This window comes from Sinocyclocheilus grahami, unplaced genomic scaffold (genome assembly GCF_001515645.1).
Source record: "Sinocyclocheilus grahami isolate Dianchi unplaced genomic scaffold, SAMN03320097.WGS_v1.1 scaffold232.1, whole genome shotgun sequence".
Lineage (NCBI taxonomy): Eukaryota > Metazoa > Chordata > Actinopteri > Cypriniformes > Cyprinidae > Sinocyclocheilus > Sinocyclocheilus grahami.
This window is the reverse complement of record NW_015505411.1, coordinates 238,558-259,702: the sequence shown is the minus strand read 5'-3', so window position 1 is coordinate 259,702 and position 21,145 is coordinate 238,558. Positions and strand designations below refer to the sequence as shown.

Genomic DNA, 21,145 nt, shown 5'->3' with positions numbered 1-21,145 from the left:
CACCAACGTTTACCATCCAACCTGGCAGAACTGGAGAGGATCTGCAAGGAGGCATGGCAGAGGATCCCCAAATCCAGGTGTGAAAAACTTGTTGCATCTTTCCCAAAAAGACTCATGGCTGTATTAGATCAAAAGGGTGCTTCTACTAAATACTGAGCAAAGGGTCTGAATACTTAGGACCATGTGATATTTCAGTTTTTCTTTTTTAATAAATCTGCAAAAATGTCAACAATTCTGTGTTTTTCTGTCAATATGGGGTGCTGTGTGTACATTAATGAGGAAAAAAAAATAACTTGAATGATTTTAGCAAATGGCTGCAATATAACAAAGAGTGAAAAATGTAAGGGGGTCTGAATACTTTCCGTACCCACTGTATATGTCAACGTGTCAAGTCTTCTCATTTCATACAGCGATACTGATGACATCTTAAAGTATTCTGGGTCTAATAAATTGCTATAATGATACTTAATGGTCTGTTTGTGGTTTACTCTGTAGGTCATTTGGTTCTAGTTCCATTAGTCTGAACATAAAGACCTCTGTATCAGGTAATAATGATATTCATTGCAGTACAATCTATTTTTAAATATTTGCTCATTATAATTACCAAAAATGTTATGTGGCCTACAATTTTTTTTGTGCAATCCTGCATTATTTATACTTAATAATGCAAGTATAAATAATGCAGGATTACCCCCCCCCCCTCCCCCCAAAGTAACATAATTTGGACGTTTTTGACAGCATGGTGGGCAGACAAGTAAATAGTCTCATTTGATTTTCTCAGTTTTTGCAAATATTGTAATGTTTTCATGCTGAACTCCTCCACCCTATTATAAATATATGTTTATCAATAATAGAAAATAATGTGGCTCATGTAATTAGTAGTTCAACCTCCTGAGAATTTCCTTTCACTGACCATTAATTTGAAAAGAATTTCCTTTCACTGACTATTAATTTGAAAATGAAATTACTTCACATCTTAGCATCCCAATGTCCATCCCTATTTTGTACCCTGTTGTTATTGTAATAAAAATATGATATGGAGCTATGTCCCAAGAGATGGAGAGACTATCACGCCTCCTATTGCATTACACAGAAACACTGTAAAGTGACATTCCACCTTTAAAATTAATTACAATTATTATTATTAAACTTATAGACCATTTCAATTCAAAAAGTTGAAGTATTTCCAGAGTATTTATAATAAAATACATATTCTATGTCTTATATTTCTTATATTACCATCATGCATTCCTGAAGGAAGCTTAAATTTAAGCCTGACTGAACTGTGCTGCTGAGAATCCCTTTAGGATATTCCTCTGGGTTTGGTTTAATATGGGTATGGGAATCCAGCCTCTAAAGTCTTATCTGCTGTGAGTCAGGCTCCAAGTCCAGAGGGCTGGATCTGGATGCTGAAGGCAATGTCCTGCAGGTGGATGTGGAGTCCTTTGAGGAGAAGCCATGGAGGAAGCCAGGTGCAGTTGATTGCATTAGGATGTGCGAAGTGTGTGTGTGTGTGTGTGTGTTAGTCTACCTCAGATTCAAATGTACCTTTTTCTCTAGTACAACTAACAGCGTGTGTTGTGTATAAACGCAGGTGCAGATCTGTCTGACTACTTTAACTATGGTTTTAATGAGGATACCTGGAAGGCATACTGTGACAAACAGAGACGACTACGCATGAGCCTAGAGATCCTGAGCCTGGGGTCATTAAGCAAAATAATGGTACGTTTAGCATAAATAAAATATGCCCTTACTTCTATCATGATGGTTCATACTAAGATGTTGATAATGAGTTGTGACAGGGCATTTACTGCTGTTTCAGACTTGATAGCTTTGTTCCAAAGTCCAGTGAGCTGCCTACAGTAGCTGGCTACATAGACTGCTGGCTTCTAAGGGAGCTTCCTTACTTTCGTGAAACCTCAGAAGTGATTGATTTGGAGCACTCATTATGTATTCTATAGTAATTGTACAATACAATCGTACTGTGATCATGGATCTTAGCTAGTTTTATTGTATTTAAAAAAAAAAGTAATTAATTTCAACAAATGTATCATCAATACAGACGCTGCATCCAGTGTCTTCATCCGCCATGTTTTCTCACTGATGCCCTCAACCCGGCAACTTAGGACTCAAAGAAAATATTTTCTATATTATATAAAATATTTATATTATTTATATATTATATAAAATATAATATGGGTTTCCTACTCATAATTGCAACTTTGAAGTGGTGTTCATGTGCACTCAACTCATAAATATAATGTTTTTGACATGACTTGAATGCATCATGAACGATTTGCAATTGTTTCCGACAGTTTGACATTATCATGTTGCTAAGCTAATGGCACAATAATCATCTGTTATCCTAGATAGCACACACACGTCTGCAAGATGTCTGTTAAAGATCACTTCATCTGGAAAGCATCTGCTGTGTATAAACGTCTGATAGACGTTTTTAAGATGTCAGTTTAACATGCATACTAAATCATAAACATCTTAAAGACATTTTCTAAACGTCTATTTGACATCTGATAGGAAACGTTCTATAGACGTATTACAGATGAGCAAACACACGTCTCGATGCACGTGTGCTATCAAGGATAAGCAAAAAATATAATTATAGCAGACACAAATATTTGGCAAAAAGTAATTTTTTTATATTATATATTTATCATAATTTAATGTTATTTTGTTTTGTGAACCTTTCTTTTGCCTCATCTGCCAGATTTTTTATTTTTTCCTCCGAGCTCAGTGCAGATCATTCTGGGGCTGCATTCACCACATGCGAAAATGCCTTAGAATTTGGCTAAAACAAGATATCTTAGGAGGAGGCAACTAACTGGATTCATAACTTTTGGAACACCTTTTACTTTGGAAGTGCCTGCTGCGACTTAAAATGCTGCTTCTGTTGGTGGCTCATGAGTTTTTGGAACACTTGTGTATGTAGAATGAGTGTGTATACATATAAATGTGTGCTCTCTCTCTCCCTCTCTCTCTCTCTCGGTCTCTCCCCAGGTTCATCAGAGTTCTAGTAGTGATCTTTCAGAACACTCAACCAGGTACATCAACCCTTTATCAAACACATCAGTATAAACCAACCAACCAACCCATACACACACATTGCACACATTTTACTTCTTGGAACAACATAAGGGAGAGTATATGGTAACAGAATTTTCATTTTTTGGTAAACTGTCACTTTAAAGGTGACGTATCATGAAAATCTGACTTTTCCAGGTTTAAAGTGCTATAATCAGGTCCCCGTGCATCTACCAACCAAGAAAACATGAAAAAGATTAACCCAGTAACTTTGTTTAGGTAAGCCTTTTTCTGCAAGCGTCTGAGAAAATGAGCGCGTCTGATTTCGCTCCCTTGGTGACGTGGCAAAGGGATCTTATTATAATATTACCGCCCCTTAATCTGTACGTTTCCACCCACGGCACCTCATTTCGATTTTGCAAGTGACAACGGTGTACCAGCTCTAATGCCATGGCGAAAGTTTGAGCAAAACATGCAAACTGTTTTGTCTTTGGCTGCACAGACGAGCACAGAACACTATTTAGAGTCCCAGCCTCAGAGGAGACAAGAGAGCAGTGGATTTATTGATTTATTTAATGCATATTGCTGCTGCCACACAGATCTAAAATAAACATGCAATTTATTTCCCAGCAGTTTACCTTCACAAACATAACCGACTGTTTTTGTAACTCGTGTGTGTTTTTAACGTAAACGTGTGTGTGAATGAGAACTTAGTTTAGTACTCACATGCTGTGACAGCCGCTTTCTGTTTGTGTGCTTCGGATGTGTGCTCTCAGAAAACCGTATATCAGAAGTTTACACTCATATGGTTTAAAACGCATGATTTCAGCACGATAAACATGATAATCAGAACCAAAACAGATGTTTTTAGCAGGTCCGAGCTGTAATGGCGCAGCTCTATTCTGGAAGAGGGGGCGGGGAGCAGCAGCTCATTTGCATTTAAAGAAACAGGCCCGAAAAACAGCGTGTTTCTGCTTCCACTCAAAATAGGCATTTTCAAAATGATATAATAAATTATCTGTGGAGTATTTTGAGCTGAAACTTCACAGACACATCTGGGGACACCAGATACTTATATTTCATATTGTAAAAAGGGACATCATAATATGTCTCCTTTAAAACACTGAAAATGGCCAACATTATAGTTTTTAAAGGGTATTTGGTTTTAGTCCTAAAACCATTTAAAAGTGATTTCAAAGTCTTTTTAAGTGTTTTCCTAGTATAGTGAATGCAACAATCTCCTTCCAAACTCAGTCCATGTATTGATGCATATTATAGGCTATAATCAGCCATCTGTAAGCAGTCATTTAAATTTATTAAATTGATCTTAAAAGGTGTACCAATGAAGCAACTTATGTGATATCAGAGAAGGCCAGTCAGCCTTTACATACAAAGTTCATTGAGTTAAATAAACTGTATCAAGAATCTGTAATGAAGAGGAAGTAGAATAACTGCAGTATACTTGATGTCATTTCTGTTGCTGTTTTCTCTATTTTTGTTCTTGAATCATCTCGTGCAGTTGAATTGTTTGGCGTAAGGGCAGTGTAGCACTCTTAATGGCTGCTTATTTACTATGCGTGCTAGCCATGTTCCCAGTAACAGCATCATTACATGATAATGGCTTTCTGCTGTTGTCCCAAATGCTCTGTACTCATATTATGATCCCTGTATACGGGTTAAATTTTTTTTTTTTCCACTTGATTTCTATCAGCTCTTGTTTTCTGTTCTCCCCTGAAGAAAACATCCTGACTGTTGAAACCTATAATATTTCACTATTACTTTTCTATGAGACACAACACAAATACACACACACCACGGTTCAGTCCTGGTGGTCCAGACTCTCTTTGGTCCTGGGCAGGAGTTAGCGGGGGTGATTTTTAATCAGCCATTCCTTGAACCTCTCCTCAATCAGTTGAAGGTTATGCGTCGCTCAGGGGGACGTGTATGAACCGGAGCATTCAAGAGTAAAGCAACAGTCCGGCTTTCATTATTACACATACACGTACAGACAGGATGCAGGAGTCAGTCACAGTACGCCCATTTAAACACCGAGCATGAATCAAAAGGGTCTTAACAGAGATTGTCATTCGATCTTGTTCCGCCCCATTAAAATGCAATGTTTTTGCACTAAAAAAAGAGTTCACATGAGTTCATGTGCATATTCAGGTACAGCTTGACTGCATGCTTCATAAATGGGACTTACTTAAAGTCAGCATGATTGAATGCATGTTATTGACCTTATTGTGAACGATTCATCTATGTTTTATTTTTTAAAACAGTTTTGAAAATGTAATTTTTAATCAAAATGTCATGTCTGAATCTTCTGGTAAACGTCAGACTTCTCTCTGATGATGTACGCTGGGCTTCTCCAATCATTTAGTCCTACACCCCTGCAAGCATATGTTCATCTGCCACAATTTGAGTGCAACGCACACATCTAAAAATCACATCAACAACTGATGCATAGAACCAAGTCCTTTCCCTATGTTATATTATTTGAGGTAATCTGTTACACTCGGCTGTGCATCACAATACAAAAGAAAATATGTCACTAATTCTGTTTCATCGTGAAACACAAAAGCAGACATTTCAAAAATGTCTCTGTGTTTTATTGTTCATACAGTGGTTGTTTACAATAGTGTTTTGGACATTCTAAGAAAATTCTTATTTTGTCTTTCACAGAATTGCACTCAAAAATTTTTGTTCATGTTGCACTGATTGATATTGAGTTGTATTGAGCATAAACTGACACCTAGTTGCCAAGTTTTTGGTACCAATGCTACAAACTTATATTTGCAGTTAGCCATGATTAATTTATTCCACAAGTGAAAGCGTCACAAGGGGTTTAGCAAGATAAAATGAGTAATATTCAGCTGGTCATGTGATCTCATAATGGCCGCCTTCATAAGTCTTCCCTCTTCAAACACAATAAAACTACTTTTGTTAAGCTACAGATATGATGGAAGTTTTAGGCCCTGTCCCAAATGACACACTTCATGTGCACTTGTGGCTTTGCAGACTTACAATAGCTGCCACATGCAGGCTGCCAATAGTCTCTGTATAGGGTGTCCCATTCGTCACGTTAGCTTTCAGAAGAGTGCTTGTGAACGCCTCCTTTGTGGCCGCTAAGCACCCTCGATGCACACTTCTGCCGAGGCCACACCACAAGGCCGCAAGAGTTTAGGGTGCTATTTGGTACAGGGCCTTAGGTTAGTGAACAAGATTAAATTTTTTATTTTTTTATTTAGTGTAAAACATTTTTCATGAGGGAAAATTACTGAATGCACCTTTAAAGGGATAGTTCACCCAAAAATTCATAATTTACTTACCCTCATGTCGTTCCTTTTTTCTTCTGTGGAACATAAAAGAAGATATTTTGCTAAATGCTTTTTTTAATCCATGCAATTGCATCAAAACTGTTTAGTTACCAACATTCTCAAAAAAATGACACACTTCATGTGCACTTGTGGCTTTGCAGACTTACAATAGCTGCCACATGCAGGCTGCCAATAGTCTCTGTATAGGGTGTCCCATTCGTCACGTTAGCTTTCAGAAGAGTGCTTGTGAACGCCTCCTTTGTGGCCGCTAAGCACCCTCGATGCACACTTCTGCCGAGGCCACACCACAAGGCCGCAAGAGTTTAGGGTGCTATTTGGTACAGGGCCTTAGGTTAGTGAACAAGATTAAATTTTTTATTTTTTTATTTAGTGTAAAACATTTTTCATGAGGGAAAATTACTGAATGCACCTTTAAAGGGATAGTTCACCCAAAAATTCATAATTTACTTACCCTCATGTTGTTCCTTTTTTCTTCTGTGGAACATAAAAGAAGATATTTTGCTAAATGCTTTTTTTAATCCATGCAATTGCATCAAAACTGTTTAGTTACCAACTATCTTATTTTGTGTGAGTAAATTATGACAGAATTTTTATTTTGGGGTGAACTATCCTTGTAAATGGAGAAATCTGTCTAAAATGTTTACTGCATGACGTACATTGCTGAGATTAAAAATACAGATGAGAGACTGCAGAGCCAGGGCTGGGGTGTGAATTTTTTATGTGTACCTTCTTTATAAAATCATAAGAGGGTAGCACTTAAATCCACTGTCGTGTCTGCTGAAAGTAGGTGAAACACCAGAAGTGTGCCAATTTAAGGCTTTTACATTTGTGTGTGTGTGTGTTTTTCCCCTGTAGTTGACTCTGTCCCAAACTTCTCCAGCAAAGACAGGAACAATAAGAAAGACTTTTGCAGACAAGCTGTCCGTGTTACTTAGACTCTTGAATGCTTGCTTTCATGCAGCATGCATAATGTTTAATGCAGCATTAATGTGCTCTGTTCTATCTGATTAATTTTTAGTGACTGAAATAGGTTATTGCCTAGTTCATTTGTGCATTACTGAGAGTATTTGTAGCCTTGTTTCAGGGGACTTGAAGATTTATGAATGGTCACGACTACCACACATTCGCGCAAGCGTATGACTGCTGTGTGTACATGAGCTAAAAATATTGTCGAGCACATCAGAGGAGATTTCCCAGATCAGCAGGAAAATAGCATTGACTGAGATTGTGTGCGTTTGTGTATGTGCCAAGTGCAAAAACGGAACCAGGATATTTTGTGTTCATTAAATGGTTTGTAGTGTGCAGCACGGTAAATTATGACAGAATTTTTATTTTGGGGTGAACTATCCTTGTAAATGGAGAAATCTGTCTAAAATGTTTACTGCATGACGTACATTGCTGAGATTAAAAATACAGATGAGAGACTGCAGAGCCAGGGCTGGGGTGTGAATTTTTTATGTGTACCTTCTTTATAAAATCATAAGAGGGTAGCACTTAAATCCACTGTCGTGTCTGCTGAAAGTAGGTGAAACACCAGAAGTGTGCCAATTTAAGGCTTTTACATTTGTGTGTGTGTGTGTTTTTCCCCTGTAGTTGACTCTGTCCCAAACTTCTCCAGCAAAGACAGGAACAATAAGAAAGACTTTTGCAGACAAGCTGTCCGTGTTACTTAGACTCTTGAATGCTTGCTTTCATGCAGCATGCATAATGTTTAATGCAGCATTAATGTGCTCTGTTCTATCTGATTAATTTTTAGTGACTGAAATAGGTTATTGCCTAGTTCATTTGTGCATTACTGAGAGTATTTGTCGCCTTGTTTCAGGGGACTTGAAGATTTATGAATGGTCACGACTACCACACATTCGCGCAAGCGTATGACTGCTGTGTGTACATGAGCTAAAAATATTGTCGAGCACATCAGAGGAGATTTCCCAGATCAGCAGGAAAATAGCATTGACTGAGATTGTGTGCGTTTGTGTATGTGCCAAGTGTCCTATAGTGCAAAAACGGAACCAGGATATTTTGTGTTCATTAAATGGTTTGTAGTGTGCAGCACACATTTCATCCTCCTGACTCACACATATGGACTCAACATAATGATCCGACTTTGATTTATGCGTGTGGGTGTGAATGCAGGAAGTCGAGTGGTGCGATCAATGTTATCGGAGGACAAGCAGGGACCATCAGTCGAGTGGAAGGCAGAAGACGTCACAGCGCTGATGAAAATAACATCCAGGTGTGTTTTTGCATGCTTGATGGACACAGAGTGAATCGCTGTAAATAGCAGAGTACTGATCTCATATAGTTGTGTGATTTCAGGTTGTTTCAGAGCAATCCTCGGACACAGAGCTATCTTCCCCAAAGCTGTTGCCCTTCTTTCCTCCCAATATCCCACCTCCACCTTTCCCTCCTCCCTCCATCAGCACCACACTCCCCCTCATACCACCACCTGGTAAGTGAGCTCCATGCTGTACACTTATGCACACTCACTGTATCAGCAGAAAAGGGACGGGCCTGTGCTGTGTAGTGACGTAGTAGCATGTGAATGTTACGGCATTGCAGGTTTTTCCTCAGCTTGTCCTTGAGCAAAACTCTCACTTTTAATAGTTCCAAAATTAAGCAGAACACATCTGACAGTGACACAGTGCAGCATATTAACCAGCTTATTAAATGTAAATCAGATTATTCTCATAACCAGCGGGTCAATCCTCATAGTACTCATAGAGATTTTAATCTTATGTTTGAGAATATATTTGCTTAATATATTCTAATAATAATTTTCTTTTTAAAAGTTTGGTTAAAAAAAAAAATATGTGTACTTTTATTCAGTAAGGATGCATTAAATTGATCAAAAGTGACAGTACAAACATTTATAATTTTACAAAATATATTTAAAATAAATGCTTTCCCTTTAAAACGGTCAAAAAACAGTTTTTTAACATTAAGAAATATTTTTTACACATCAAATCAGCATCTTCTAAAGGATTGTGTGACACTGAAGAATGGGGTAATGGCTGCTGAAAATTCAGCAGTGTCATCACAGGAATACATTTTATTTAAAATATATAAAAACAGAAAACAGTTATTTTAAATTGTAATAATATTTCACAATATTATTGTTTTCACTGTATTTTGGATCAAATAAATGCAACCTTGGTGAGCATAAAATACTTCTTTTGATCCATGAAGCTGGACGTTTCCTGACTGAAGGCCAGCACTCTTTCAAACAGTCCAAGGGAGGTCAAAGGACATGTTGATATGTTTTCATTACACTGCATTGTACATATAGCCAATCATAGGGAATTTGTGGTTGCCATGACAACATTTATCCAGTGTGCGATTGATTCACACCCATATTGAACGACCTGCTGTCTTCTCCTGGTCTGAAGAGATCCTAAATATCTTAAACGCATGTCTTATTATTGGTCTACTTAAAACATAAAGGTTATTTTTGCCAAGTATGGTATAGCAAACAGAAATTAATCTACTTCTATTGCCCCATGAAGTAGTTTGTTAATGTGTTTTCGCTGTTAAAATATTGCACACTAGGGCTGTGATTCAGAACGCAGTGAAATGCCCCATGATGCCCCAAAATGCTGTGTGCTTAAGGTTCAAGGTTAGCGTTCAGGTGCTAAACCAGATGAGCTGCAGCAGCTGTGTTTTTCATTTGACAGTGACTAAATATTGAGCATGCATGTGTCTCTGTAGGAGTCTGACAACATATGCGCTTGAGCTGGTGTGTCTGTATCCAGGTGTGTGTAATTCTCACCAGGTTTTCCTCTGCAGCACAGGCCTGCTGGCTGTCAGTTTGCCTAACTTCCTGCTCAGATGCTGCACCTCCACACTTTCAACAGGACGTCTATATTTGAGTTCTCTTAACTCTACTCCTCTTCTGCTTCAAAGCCTCATCAAAAAATCGCCTTCTGCCAAATCCTACCACCCCTCCTCTGTTCCACTCAGACCTCTCACTGACAGACTTACCCATCATTCCGTTTTTCAGGATCCACTCATCCTTTTTAATACAGTCAAAATATCAAACTTCCTGGACAGGCCTAGCCTTTGAAGTTCAGCCTATAATCCAGAACAGGCCTTTTTCGTTTTATCATAGAAGCCCACCTCCCCATCTTTAAGTTATAGGCCTCTCTATTTTTGACTCACTCCCCCTGCGGATATCGCTGTCCCGTTACGGCCACGCTGTTCCTTTTGTGTCATTAATGTGCTGTGTGTGTGACTAAAAATAGCTCAGGGCGGGAAGAATGAAAAAGTGCCATGCTAGCAGAATCGTGGCACTGAAAATGTGCTGAATGACCCAGCTGTGCTGAAAGAGAGAGGGGAAAAAGATGGAGAGAGCCAGTTGTTAGGAATGTTTTGATTAAATGAGGTTGTGGAGGAGTGAGAGTTTTTTTCATTCAAATCATAATTTTAATGACAGATTTGTTAGGAGAGGATTTGTATTTTACATTTTTGTACTGATAGTCTAAATATATATATATATATATATATATATATATATATATAGATATATATTATTTTTTTTACTTTTTTTTTTTACAGAGAGTCCAGGGATCCACTTTGATTCTTTTAGAGGACATTAATGGTTGTAAACATTCATAAAATACCTTTAAGCACCCTTTACACAATATATCTTTAAAAAAACACACACACAAAAGCATACTGTATGTCAACTCTGTCACACAAAAATATTTAAAGAAATTTTGTTCATTAATTCATTCAGTTTTTCATTGTAGTAAATATATATGGTAAGAGTAAGGTTCTATACTTTAGCATTATTAGTAATGCATTGGCATAACATGAACTAAGAATGCACTACAGTTCAATACAATAATTTTTAATGTCAATGTATACACTTCAGATTGTACATATTCTGTATTTTGAACAAACATGAGTTAACACATTTTTAAGATTTTTAAATGTTTTTGAAAGAGGTTTAATACGCTCACCAAGGCTGCATTTATTTGACCAAAACTGTAATATTAAGAAATATTATTACAATTTAAAGTAATTTTTCCGTGTTATAATATATTTTTAAATGCAATTTATTCCTGTGATGACAAAACTAAATTTTCAGCAGCCATTACTCCAGTCTTTAGTGTCACATGATCCTATAGAAACGTATTTGAATAATGTGTATGTGTGTGTGGACTTATATATATATATATATTAAATAAAACTAACCTTAATTAACAAATGGTGTAAAGAATTGTTCTTGATATTTTATGCATTATCTAATGTTGACAAATTGAAGCTTTTTGTAAAATGGTACCATATATTTGACATTTTATTTTTTTGTAGCCTGTTTTGTCCCATTGATCAAAATACACACTGCCAAACTCTTATGACACAGAAACAGTGTTTGGAGCATCTATTAATGTGCACTACAAGCAGATCTGTGATCTTACTGAACTATTCTAGAGCTTGCAACAGATCTCTGACATAAATTAGCATAACATCCACAGGCAGATTGAAAAAAAAGAGTAGTTTAGGGCATAGTTCACAAAGTACATACTTTCATACATACTTTTAAGTTTCAAGGACAGCACAGATGATTTGCGAAGCTCTGTGTGAGTGGATGCATGCGTTGGAGGGGACGCTGCATTTCTGCCTCATTCTGTGTTAGCCAGATCTGTGTGATTTCTGTGTTCCTCAAATTACTGTTTTTCTTTTAGCCTTTTTTCAGTCATTTTTGTTGTCGTTGAAAACTGTCTTTTGGAGCTGGCTCCCATCAGGGGTCTGTGGAAAAACAAAAGGGGGATGGTGCCCAGATGTGCATGAATGTTTGTGAGTCTGTGGCTAAGTGTGATCAAAGCAGATAAGCGTGTCTCAGCCATGTGAGGGAGAATGTGTTTTTTGGGGTGCTGCGAAGGCCCATTTGTTTAAGGGGGGTGTCACGGTTAGCAGGGCAGTAAAAGTTGCAGGCCACTGTGTTAGTGGAATCCTGTCTGGATGTGTCATAAACAGTGTTGAGTCATTTGAAGTCAGGACATCTGGACATGCGCATACAGACACAAACATGCATTTTCTATAATAAATGAAATCATATGAAGACATTTGAAAGAATTTGTACTGCATGTACACTTAGGATTTTAATATTCCTAATTTTTCATGCTTATAATTTTAATTTCACCATATCATTATTCACATAACATCTGTTTATGCCTGCCGTTTCAGGTTTCCCATTACCTCCCGGGGCCCCTCCACCTATGATACCACCATTAGATAGGTAAGTGTTCATGTTCAAGTGATTTTTTTCTTACTGATTGATTGTTATGCATTATAGCAGGGCTTGTGTATGAAATATGGATCATGTCTGTATATATGTCCAGGTTGGTGTCGTATAGAAACTGGAGAGAGAGACAGAGGAGATGTAGCAGAAAGAGAAATCAAGAACATAGCAAGTCACTACACAGGCAAAAGAAGGAGAAAAAGAAATACAGAGAAAGAAAGGGAGAGAGAAAGAGGTAGAGCTTGTGAAAGAGACTTAAATAATGCTACGTCTTTGCAGAACACTTGAGTCTCAGAATGCCTGAATATCAGTTCAGTCAGGACCACTATCGTCAAAGATGATTGACAATTAGCATACAGTTTTGATTGGCGGGATGGGTCTGTTCTGGGCAAGAACTCCCTGCGCATTCATGCAGCCTAGCATGGATGAGAGCAGGGAGAGCAGCAATAACCCCCCCAGGGTAAACAGAACAGAACCAACATAAATGTATTGCAAATATCGTTAAAGTTCAATAATGTTATGTACACATTTTAGAATTAGTCTGATTCAAAGGAGAATCAGAAGGCTGAATCCTGACTGACAGAGGAGGAGTTGGGGATGGAGGAGGGTAATTAGCTATTGAGCAATGCGAAAACTGCTGATACTACTGCGGGACCTTATATATGAATACTTAGGTGTCGTATTCCCATAGGTTGATGGGGATCAGCTGAGAGTCAGCTGATGCGAGCTTGACTAATGTGACCTTCCAGAACTAACGCTACACTAGATTTTATATTCAAACGAAGTCAATGTTCGAGTGCCCATCCATTGTGTGCTAAAACAACCCTAACAGCACGTGCAAATAAATGCTACTACCAGTGGGCACAATATTTTCTTATAGCAGACTGTTATGTGGTAAATTGTCACTACCAAAAGGAAATATCACATAAATCTGGGAAAATAAGATATGTAAAGATATGTAAAAAGTTATGTAAGTTTAACAGTTATGGGGCTCACACATTCAATGTCCCTCATGTCAGAGATAACTGACTCTTCTTAAAGCTGTGATTGGCAGCCTTCGTGGAGTTTATGGGACAGTAAAACTAGGCTGCAGCTACAAAAGCTGTATCAGAGTCATTACTTCTGTCTCAGTTCCTGCCTGCAGTATGTAGGGCAGCTCATCAAAGTTTCACCCCAGACTTAGAAGAAGAGAAATCAAGACAAAAGCACTACTCCCATCTGCTTCAGTTAATCCACTGTGACTGTCTTTCTTCCATACACACAGAATTACTTATTCAGTTTGATCCAGCTCTTTCAGCTTATCCCTGTGCTTGGAAGCTGTCAAACGTGTGTTTAAGGTGGTTAAGTGTGTGTGTGTGTGTGTGTCTCTTCTCTTCTCTTCGTAAACATACTTATTTGCTTCTCAGCTCTGTCTGACACTCTAACTTATCTTCTAAGGACTAAAATACGGTTAAAAAGCCTTCCCTCACCCAGTCAAATGCCAAATAAGGCAGCGAGAGAGACACAGACAGGGTGGCCATGTTTGTGCCTCCGGCCTCCTGTTTACAGGCATCCAGAACTAACTCCCCATCCATCTATGGCTGCGTTTATACTTGGCATTAACATGCGACTTGTATCCGGATGTTGTCCACATACACATCGAAAAGACAAGTGTAAACGCGCTTCTGATCGGAATGTTATGCGATCAACGTGTCCTGGTCCAGAGGTAGTCGAGGACACATTGTGATCGGATCTCAGTGTAATGTAAATGCAATCCAGCCATCGTGTCTGCATTCGCAGGTTGACATCATGTAAAACGCCGCCCCCTCTCTCCCAAACTGTCAGAAGAACAGAGCGCTAGTGAGACTCGTACATTTATTTTGATTTGTAAAATGTCCCGCGACTGAAAATAGTTTTCAAAAGAAAACCCACCGCTTCAGGTCGACTTTGCACCGCTGACTTATTTAAATATTGCGCGGGAAATACAGATTAGATCAGTTATCCAGATCGAGAAGTCAGCTGATGTTGCCAAGTGTAAACGCGCCGTTTCCTGATTGACTGATAATCTGATCTGCTTGATCAGATCACAGTCAGTTTATCTGTTGGTTGACCATCAAAATAAAGTGTTAGCAAATATTTACAGTAGCAGACATACTAATACTCTAATGTCCGCTAGTTGATATGTAGTTGCAGAGTCACTTATCAACAGCTGTTTAAAGGGTACCATCAAAATAATCTAACTGATATTACAATAAAAATAGTTCAAAGCAAATGTGTCATATTACACGTTCATCTGATCTGATATCTGATCTTATGGCTGTTTGAGAGAAAAAAATATTATTATGATTATTATTATTATTATTGCTACTTATAAGTGGTCTTTGACCGCTTTAAGTAAAGTAGCATAAGAAAAATGGCAATATATGAGACGTATAATACATTATAACTATGAGAAATATAATCCATTGTAAAAGTGGATGCAACGTGTTCATTGTGTTATAAATCATCATACTCTTAAAAGCTATAACCACAAATAAGTAAATATTGCAATGTATTAAAACTGTTCTTATGAATATTCATGAGATGATACAACATATAATAAGGTTTTTTATAATTCATTATGCATTCATTATAATGCCTTATGAATACCCTTATAATGTATTATAAATACGGGCTTCATAGAAAGTGTTACCTATAGTTTTTTTTGCCGCTAGAGGGCACGTATTCAAAACAATCAAAGAAACAAAGGCGTAGTTAGATGACTGAGTGTGGAATCATGGGAGTTGTCGTCTTCATCCCCACAGCCGAAGCAATCCGATGGGACTCGGGCATAAATCATGTTCATGGATGAGCTAATGTATTAAAGACTTATTAACGTCGTAGTATGAAGCAGAGTGAGACGGAAAGCCGTCGAAGCAAAACGAGAGCAGCTTTTATTATGCCACAGTCGACCGTTTCCGCTCCTTCCGGAAAGCAGTGGAAGTAAGCAGCGCTGTTTTATGATACTAGATACATTTGAACGTTCTTTTATAATGCTACTCTGTGCGGTCATCACCTGTCTAATAAAATGCATAGCATATTAAAGCGTCTTTGGTGTTTCCATGTTTTCTACAAAACAAAACCGGAAATCGAGAGTGTGTGACATCATTGCCAGGTACAATGACACTATAGACACGCTCTGTGTCACTAGTTAAAATAGCTTATTTCTCTGGATTTAAACATTCTTCGAAACATTTGGGATAATGTAAGTACACAAGTCAGCAAAATATATAAAACTGTTCTAGTGGTTTTTGGATCTTTTAATAAAAAAAATCTTACATATTGTGCCTTTAAAGTGATAGTTCACCTGAAAGGTTTATAGCAGCAGAATGTTCATTTTTGGATGAATGGTGCCTTTGTGTGAAACAAAAAACATTAGGCTGTGCGAAGCGATCGCGCACACTGCACAAGTGCCCCACACTGACCACTGCCACCACAAAGTCCTTTGTCCCCTATGATCTAATTAGTGTTTCCAAGACTAATCTATAGCACAGCACCTGCGGGCCGGAGGTTTCAACTGACTGCTAATTACAGACGGAGTGATCAAGTGATTGAGTTTGTCTCTCTCTTTTTCTGTGTGAATGTGCACAGAGAAACAGTGAGAATGTGGTAAATGTGTACTCAGAGCCATTCATTAGAATACTGTACATCATAACAGCTGCAGGTTGAGCCACTGTAACTACTTTCATTCTTACATCTTACTTAGATTGGAATATGAAGTTCTTAATGATAAAATGATACCTGACAAGTGTAACATTTTAGCATTTATTGAGTAAGTGTTTAGATAATATTGGAGCAAAAATGAAGAAGTTTCCACTAGCTTTAAAGCCTGTTCATGCCAAAGATGATAACTATCATGATAACTTTATTGATCGTTGTAAAAAAAAAAAAAAAGTCCACACAACAGTTATAACGATAACAACACAGAGGAACAATAGCATTGAAATCACTTTCAGAATATTTTTAGGTGATAAACGATAAAAACATTGACAGCCAATTAGAATCCACTCGATGTTTGAGCACTTAATGTGGCAGGCTAATATAGTTATTGTTTCCTTTTTAGGTGTGAACAAACCTTTAGTCTTACAGTTTCACAACTTTGTTGTTAGTTTGTCCCATCTGGAGTGTGGGAAACTAACAGAAGCCATTCATCTTATTAGAAGTCAGTGTACAATCGTAATGATTTAGAAACTGCCATTAGCTTAGCAACATGCTAAAGTCAAACTCTGTTGAAAACAATTGCCAGTTTGCCATGGAGTGTTACTTGTGTGGCGTACAAAGTTTGAGCATTCCAAACGATCGCTTGTGAGGTTCCTTGACCGTTAGGATGCTGCCCTGCCTAGCTAACCGAGTCATCTTGCTCTGTTTTATAACAGGCTGATGCACTATTTTCCCTCAATACTAATGAGTGTGTTCGTACATGTGTGTGCAGTGAGGAGGAGCGCGTGTCTCGACACAGGGATCACCGTCATCACGGAAGCGAGAGGTACCAAGAAAGCTTGGGAAAAGAAGGAGTGAGAGACAGACATCGAGAAAGAAGACACAGAGACAGGAATGAACAACACAGATCCTCACGCAGGTAACGCACCGGGTCAGAAATTCACCAGGGTGCTGGACATTAAAAGAAAAATACCAAAGGTGACTAAAATGCCCTAAATGTTGGGCAGAAAAAGTAATTCTATTTTTTTTATCTGTTATCTAACATTTGATGTCTATTTCATAATATTCTATTCTAATCCTATCTAGTTATGGGTTTAAAGGGGTAGTTCACCCAAAAAAATTAAATTCTGTCATTAATTACTCACCGTTATGTCCTTCCAAACCTGTAAGACGTTTGTTCATTCGGAGCACAAATTAAGATATTTTTGATTAAATCCGAGAGCTTTCTGGCTCTGCATAGACAGAAGGCAAGGGAACCACCACGTTCAAGGCCCTGCAACATAGTAAGGACTGATGTCATTTGGACTATTTTAACGATGCCCTTATTATGTTGCTGGGCCTGTGAACGTTTCAGTTTCATTGCTCTCTATGTAGGGTCAGAAAGCTCTCGGATTTCATCAAAAATATCTTAATTTGTGTTCCGAAGATGAACGAACGTCTTACAGGTTTGGAACGACATGAGGGTGAGTAATTAATGACAGAATTTAGATTTTTGGGTGAACTATCCCTTTCATTCCTTTACTGACACTATAGTGACCTGTAGCTATCATCTGTATTCACTGTTTCAGAGTCAAATATTGCTGAATGTGTAGCTAATAGTGCTTTTCAGTAGTTGATTTAAACTTACAGTAACACTTTAGTATAGGGACCAATTCTCACTATTAACTAGTTGCTATTAGCATGCATATTAGCTGTTTATTAGTACTTATAAAGCACATATTCTGCATGACCATAGTCTACATCCTTAATCCTACCCGATACCTAACCTTATCAACTACCTTACTAACTATTAGTAAGCAGTAAATAGGAGTTTATTTAGGCAAAAGTCATAGTTAATTGTTAGATAATAGTGATAACTGGACCTTAAAATAAAGTGTGACCAAATTTACTGTGACGGTAGACAGTAGAAAGTCGTAAAATCTCATACAGGAATTGGAAAATATTCAAAATTTATTCCAACAGATAATTTCTGTATACTGACATCTTGAACATTATTTAGAACTGTTTCTGAATTTAATGTTGATTTTGATTATATAATATAACATCCATACATATTTTTTATTTTTTATTATAATTTATTATGTTATACTCTATATATTATACATAAAACAAGCTGTGTGAAAATGAATCGATTTATTTTATTTTATTTTATTTTTTACTCCTGAGAGGTACTGTAAAAATGCCCGGCAAATTAATTTAATATTAATGAATAAATATTGTCCCTTAATTAGGGGGGAAAATTCTCACATATAATACCCAATATCATTTTGTGCAAATTTACACACAAAACACTACAACAAATGCAAGTACAATATGTCCACATACAAAACATGCCATTAGAGCTTCACATCAGTCACATCATGCAGAATAACACACACACAAGCACACAAAAGGGCCTACAAAGGTGATATTCATTGGGGGCAAAGCATCTTATATAACCATAATATATATAGATCATGTGACATTCTTCTCTCTGTCACTCTCATTAGTGGGAGCAGTAGGAGGCGTCATGATAGTGATGACGCAGATAGCCACAGGAGACACAGGCACAAACGCTCTAAACACAACCGAGGAAGCCTTGAGCCCAGCGAGGAGTGCAATGTGGACCAGGAGAACCAGTCAGAGGCCACAGAATAACTCCCTGGCCAGCTGGTGAGCCCGTTTGTTGACCAGTAGGAGGTCTTTAGTGAAAGATCATTAGTCTTGTCACCAGTCACAGCCTGAGTGACCAACTGTGAATAGATTTTGATTAATAGTATGCCAAACACTTGATAAGCCTATTTATGTTACCGGTTTAGCAATTTAACATTTAATTTCTTGAAAATATGATTTAAAAAAGGTAAAGGTGGTCAACAAAGGATACTATTTTTAATTTATAAATTTATTTTATCATTGATTTATAATTGTTTTGATAATACAAAATGCAAAAAAAAAACAAGTTGTATTGAATAAACTGTGCTAGGCAGTTTATTTATAGTTGTTCTACAAAAAGCATGGTTTCCGACAATAGTAGACATATACATATCTAAGAGTCTGTACCGTATCCTGCCGTCGTTGTAGGCCGGTGTGCCCTCTACGATAGAGCGGATGAAGAAGGACTGGTTACAGTTGCGTTCTTCTTGTCCACCCACAATACTGAAACCCAGACTGCCAGACGTGCTCCTGCGGAGGACAATGTCTTTACAGCAGTATAGATGCCTGGAATGGACAGAAAATTCATGGTTAATTTTATTGTCATTTAGCAGACATTGATAAATCAACAAATTATTCACCAAGGACACTTAAAGGGATAGTTCACCTAGACATGAAACGATGCACTTTTATTGCATCTTTTTTTTAATGGTAACTGATTGAAAGTGACTAATTGTTATTATCATATTCTGTTGAAACAAAATTAGGGTAAATATTAATATAATTTCTGGTAACATTTTACATTAAGGTGTAATTCGTTAACCTTAGCTAAAGCATTGGGTACTACTGTATGGACAATACTTTTACATCATTTAATAATCTTGGTTAATGTTAATTTCTGCATATACAGTATTAATACATTTGAAGTTGTATACATTAGTTAGCTAATAATATATTTTTTAAAATTATTATTATAAAAAAGAAAAGGGACAGTGATAGTTAATTTCTGATATACAGTATAAATACATTTTAAACTGGGCTGTTGTTGTTTTTATAATTAAAAGGGTATTTTGATTATTGTTAATTTCTGTAAATATAAATACATTTTAATAAATTCCATATACAGTATATAAATACATTTTGTTTAAATTATATTGTATAAAGTATGATTGTATAAAATATAATAATTATTATTATTTTAAAAGAAAAATGGAAAAACAAGAACAATGTGATTGAGACAGAAAGCAATGGAAGAAAAGAAAGGAGAATGAGATGCAGCCAGATTACCCAAAGTGCTGTGTAAAGTATCATTTACCTAGATTAATAAAATGTTGTTTACAGTATTATTACCTGATGCTTAATGCAGTAGCTAATGTTAACTAATTTAGCCTGATTTTACAGAATTATCATTTCTGGTTCAACTATCCATTTAAGGGAGTAATATAGGGGTGCATTTCAGGAGCTGGAGTGAAGAGAGAAATTCACAGTAAATAAAAGATTCAGAAGGAGCTTTTAGATATCTTGGGGAAATAAGTGAGCTTCAAATGGCGAGCAACACTGAAAGAACCGATTTGTGTTTAAAGATTTACAGTCTCTGCAAAAATGCTACAGTTATCTCCCCTACACACAACTTTCTGCATATGAAATAATTTGGGCAGTTAAGAACTTTCCCACTCCATCAGCAAATTCCCACAAATTTGGTGTGAGAAGGGAAGAAAACAGCGGTACATTTATACACACACACACACACACACACACATATATATATATATATACAGTAAAAAACTTAATTCAAATAAAATGTATTCAAATTAATTAGTATTTTTCTTTGTGTGACTTCTGCTCAGTGTACCTGGGTAGCTGGAGCCAGGACACCCAGAGGGGGGAGTGGTCATCATTAGGCGGGGGTAGTTTGATGTCTCCGGGTGAAGAGGGCGAGAGAGCGCAGGGGGAATGCAGGGGGGGCATGCAGTCCAGGGAGCTCTCATTTGGGGGTCTCATTTCTAGTACCCGCAGGACCACTGGGGACGAGGTGTTCTTCAGGTTAGCCACAGCCTCGCTCCGAGTCACACCTGTCAGGTCAACCCCATTCACAATTAGAAGGATGTCACCTAGAAGACGGGATAGTCACATTAGTGTGGGGATCATAGGACCGTAACAGATCTGTTGTTGCATGGCAGAGTTGTGTTGATAGGAGACAATTCTTTGATGAGAA

At 37.4% G+C, this 21,145-nt stretch overlaps 2 protein-coding genes across 2 annotated transcripts in view; one reads left to right on the top strand and one right to left on the bottom strand.

The window, feature by feature from the left end:
• LOC107597463 (pre-mRNA 3'-end-processing factor FIP1-like) overlaps window positions 1-21,037 on the top strand; it is a 27,371-nt gene extending 6,334 nt beyond the window's left edge. The window contains exons 6-14 of the mRNA XM_016288535.1: window positions 1,380-1,472; window positions 1,595-1,722; window positions 3,016-3,059; window positions 8,514-8,613; window positions 8,697-8,829; window positions 12,567-12,618; window positions 17,072-17,218; window positions 18,789-18,951; window positions 20,778-21,037. Of these exons, the coding sequence (XP_016144021.1) occupies window positions 1,380-1,472; window positions 1,595-1,722; window positions 3,016-3,059; window positions 8,514-8,613; window positions 8,697-8,829; window positions 12,567-12,618; window positions 17,072-17,218; window positions 18,789-18,936 (845 nt within the window). The 3' untranslated portion in view covers window positions 18,937-18,951; window positions 20,778-21,037. The remainder of the gene's footprint in view (window positions 1-1,379; window positions 1,473-1,594; window positions 1,723-3,015; window positions 3,060-8,513; window positions 8,614-8,696; window positions 8,830-12,566; window positions 12,619-17,071; window positions 17,219-18,788; window positions 18,952-20,777) is intronic.
• Window positions 19,006-21,145, bottom strand: part of LOC107597462 (E3 ubiquitin-protein ligase LNX-like) — a 40,004-nt gene continuing 37,864 nt past the window's right edge. The window contains exons 10-11 of the mRNA XM_016288534.1: window positions 19,286-19,497; window positions 19,006-19,031 (exon numbers count right to left, since the gene is read on the bottom strand). Coding sequence (XP_016144020.1) covers window positions 19,006-19,031; window positions 19,286-19,497 — 238 coding nt within the window. The remainder of the gene's footprint in view (window positions 19,032-19,285; window positions 19,498-21,145) is intronic.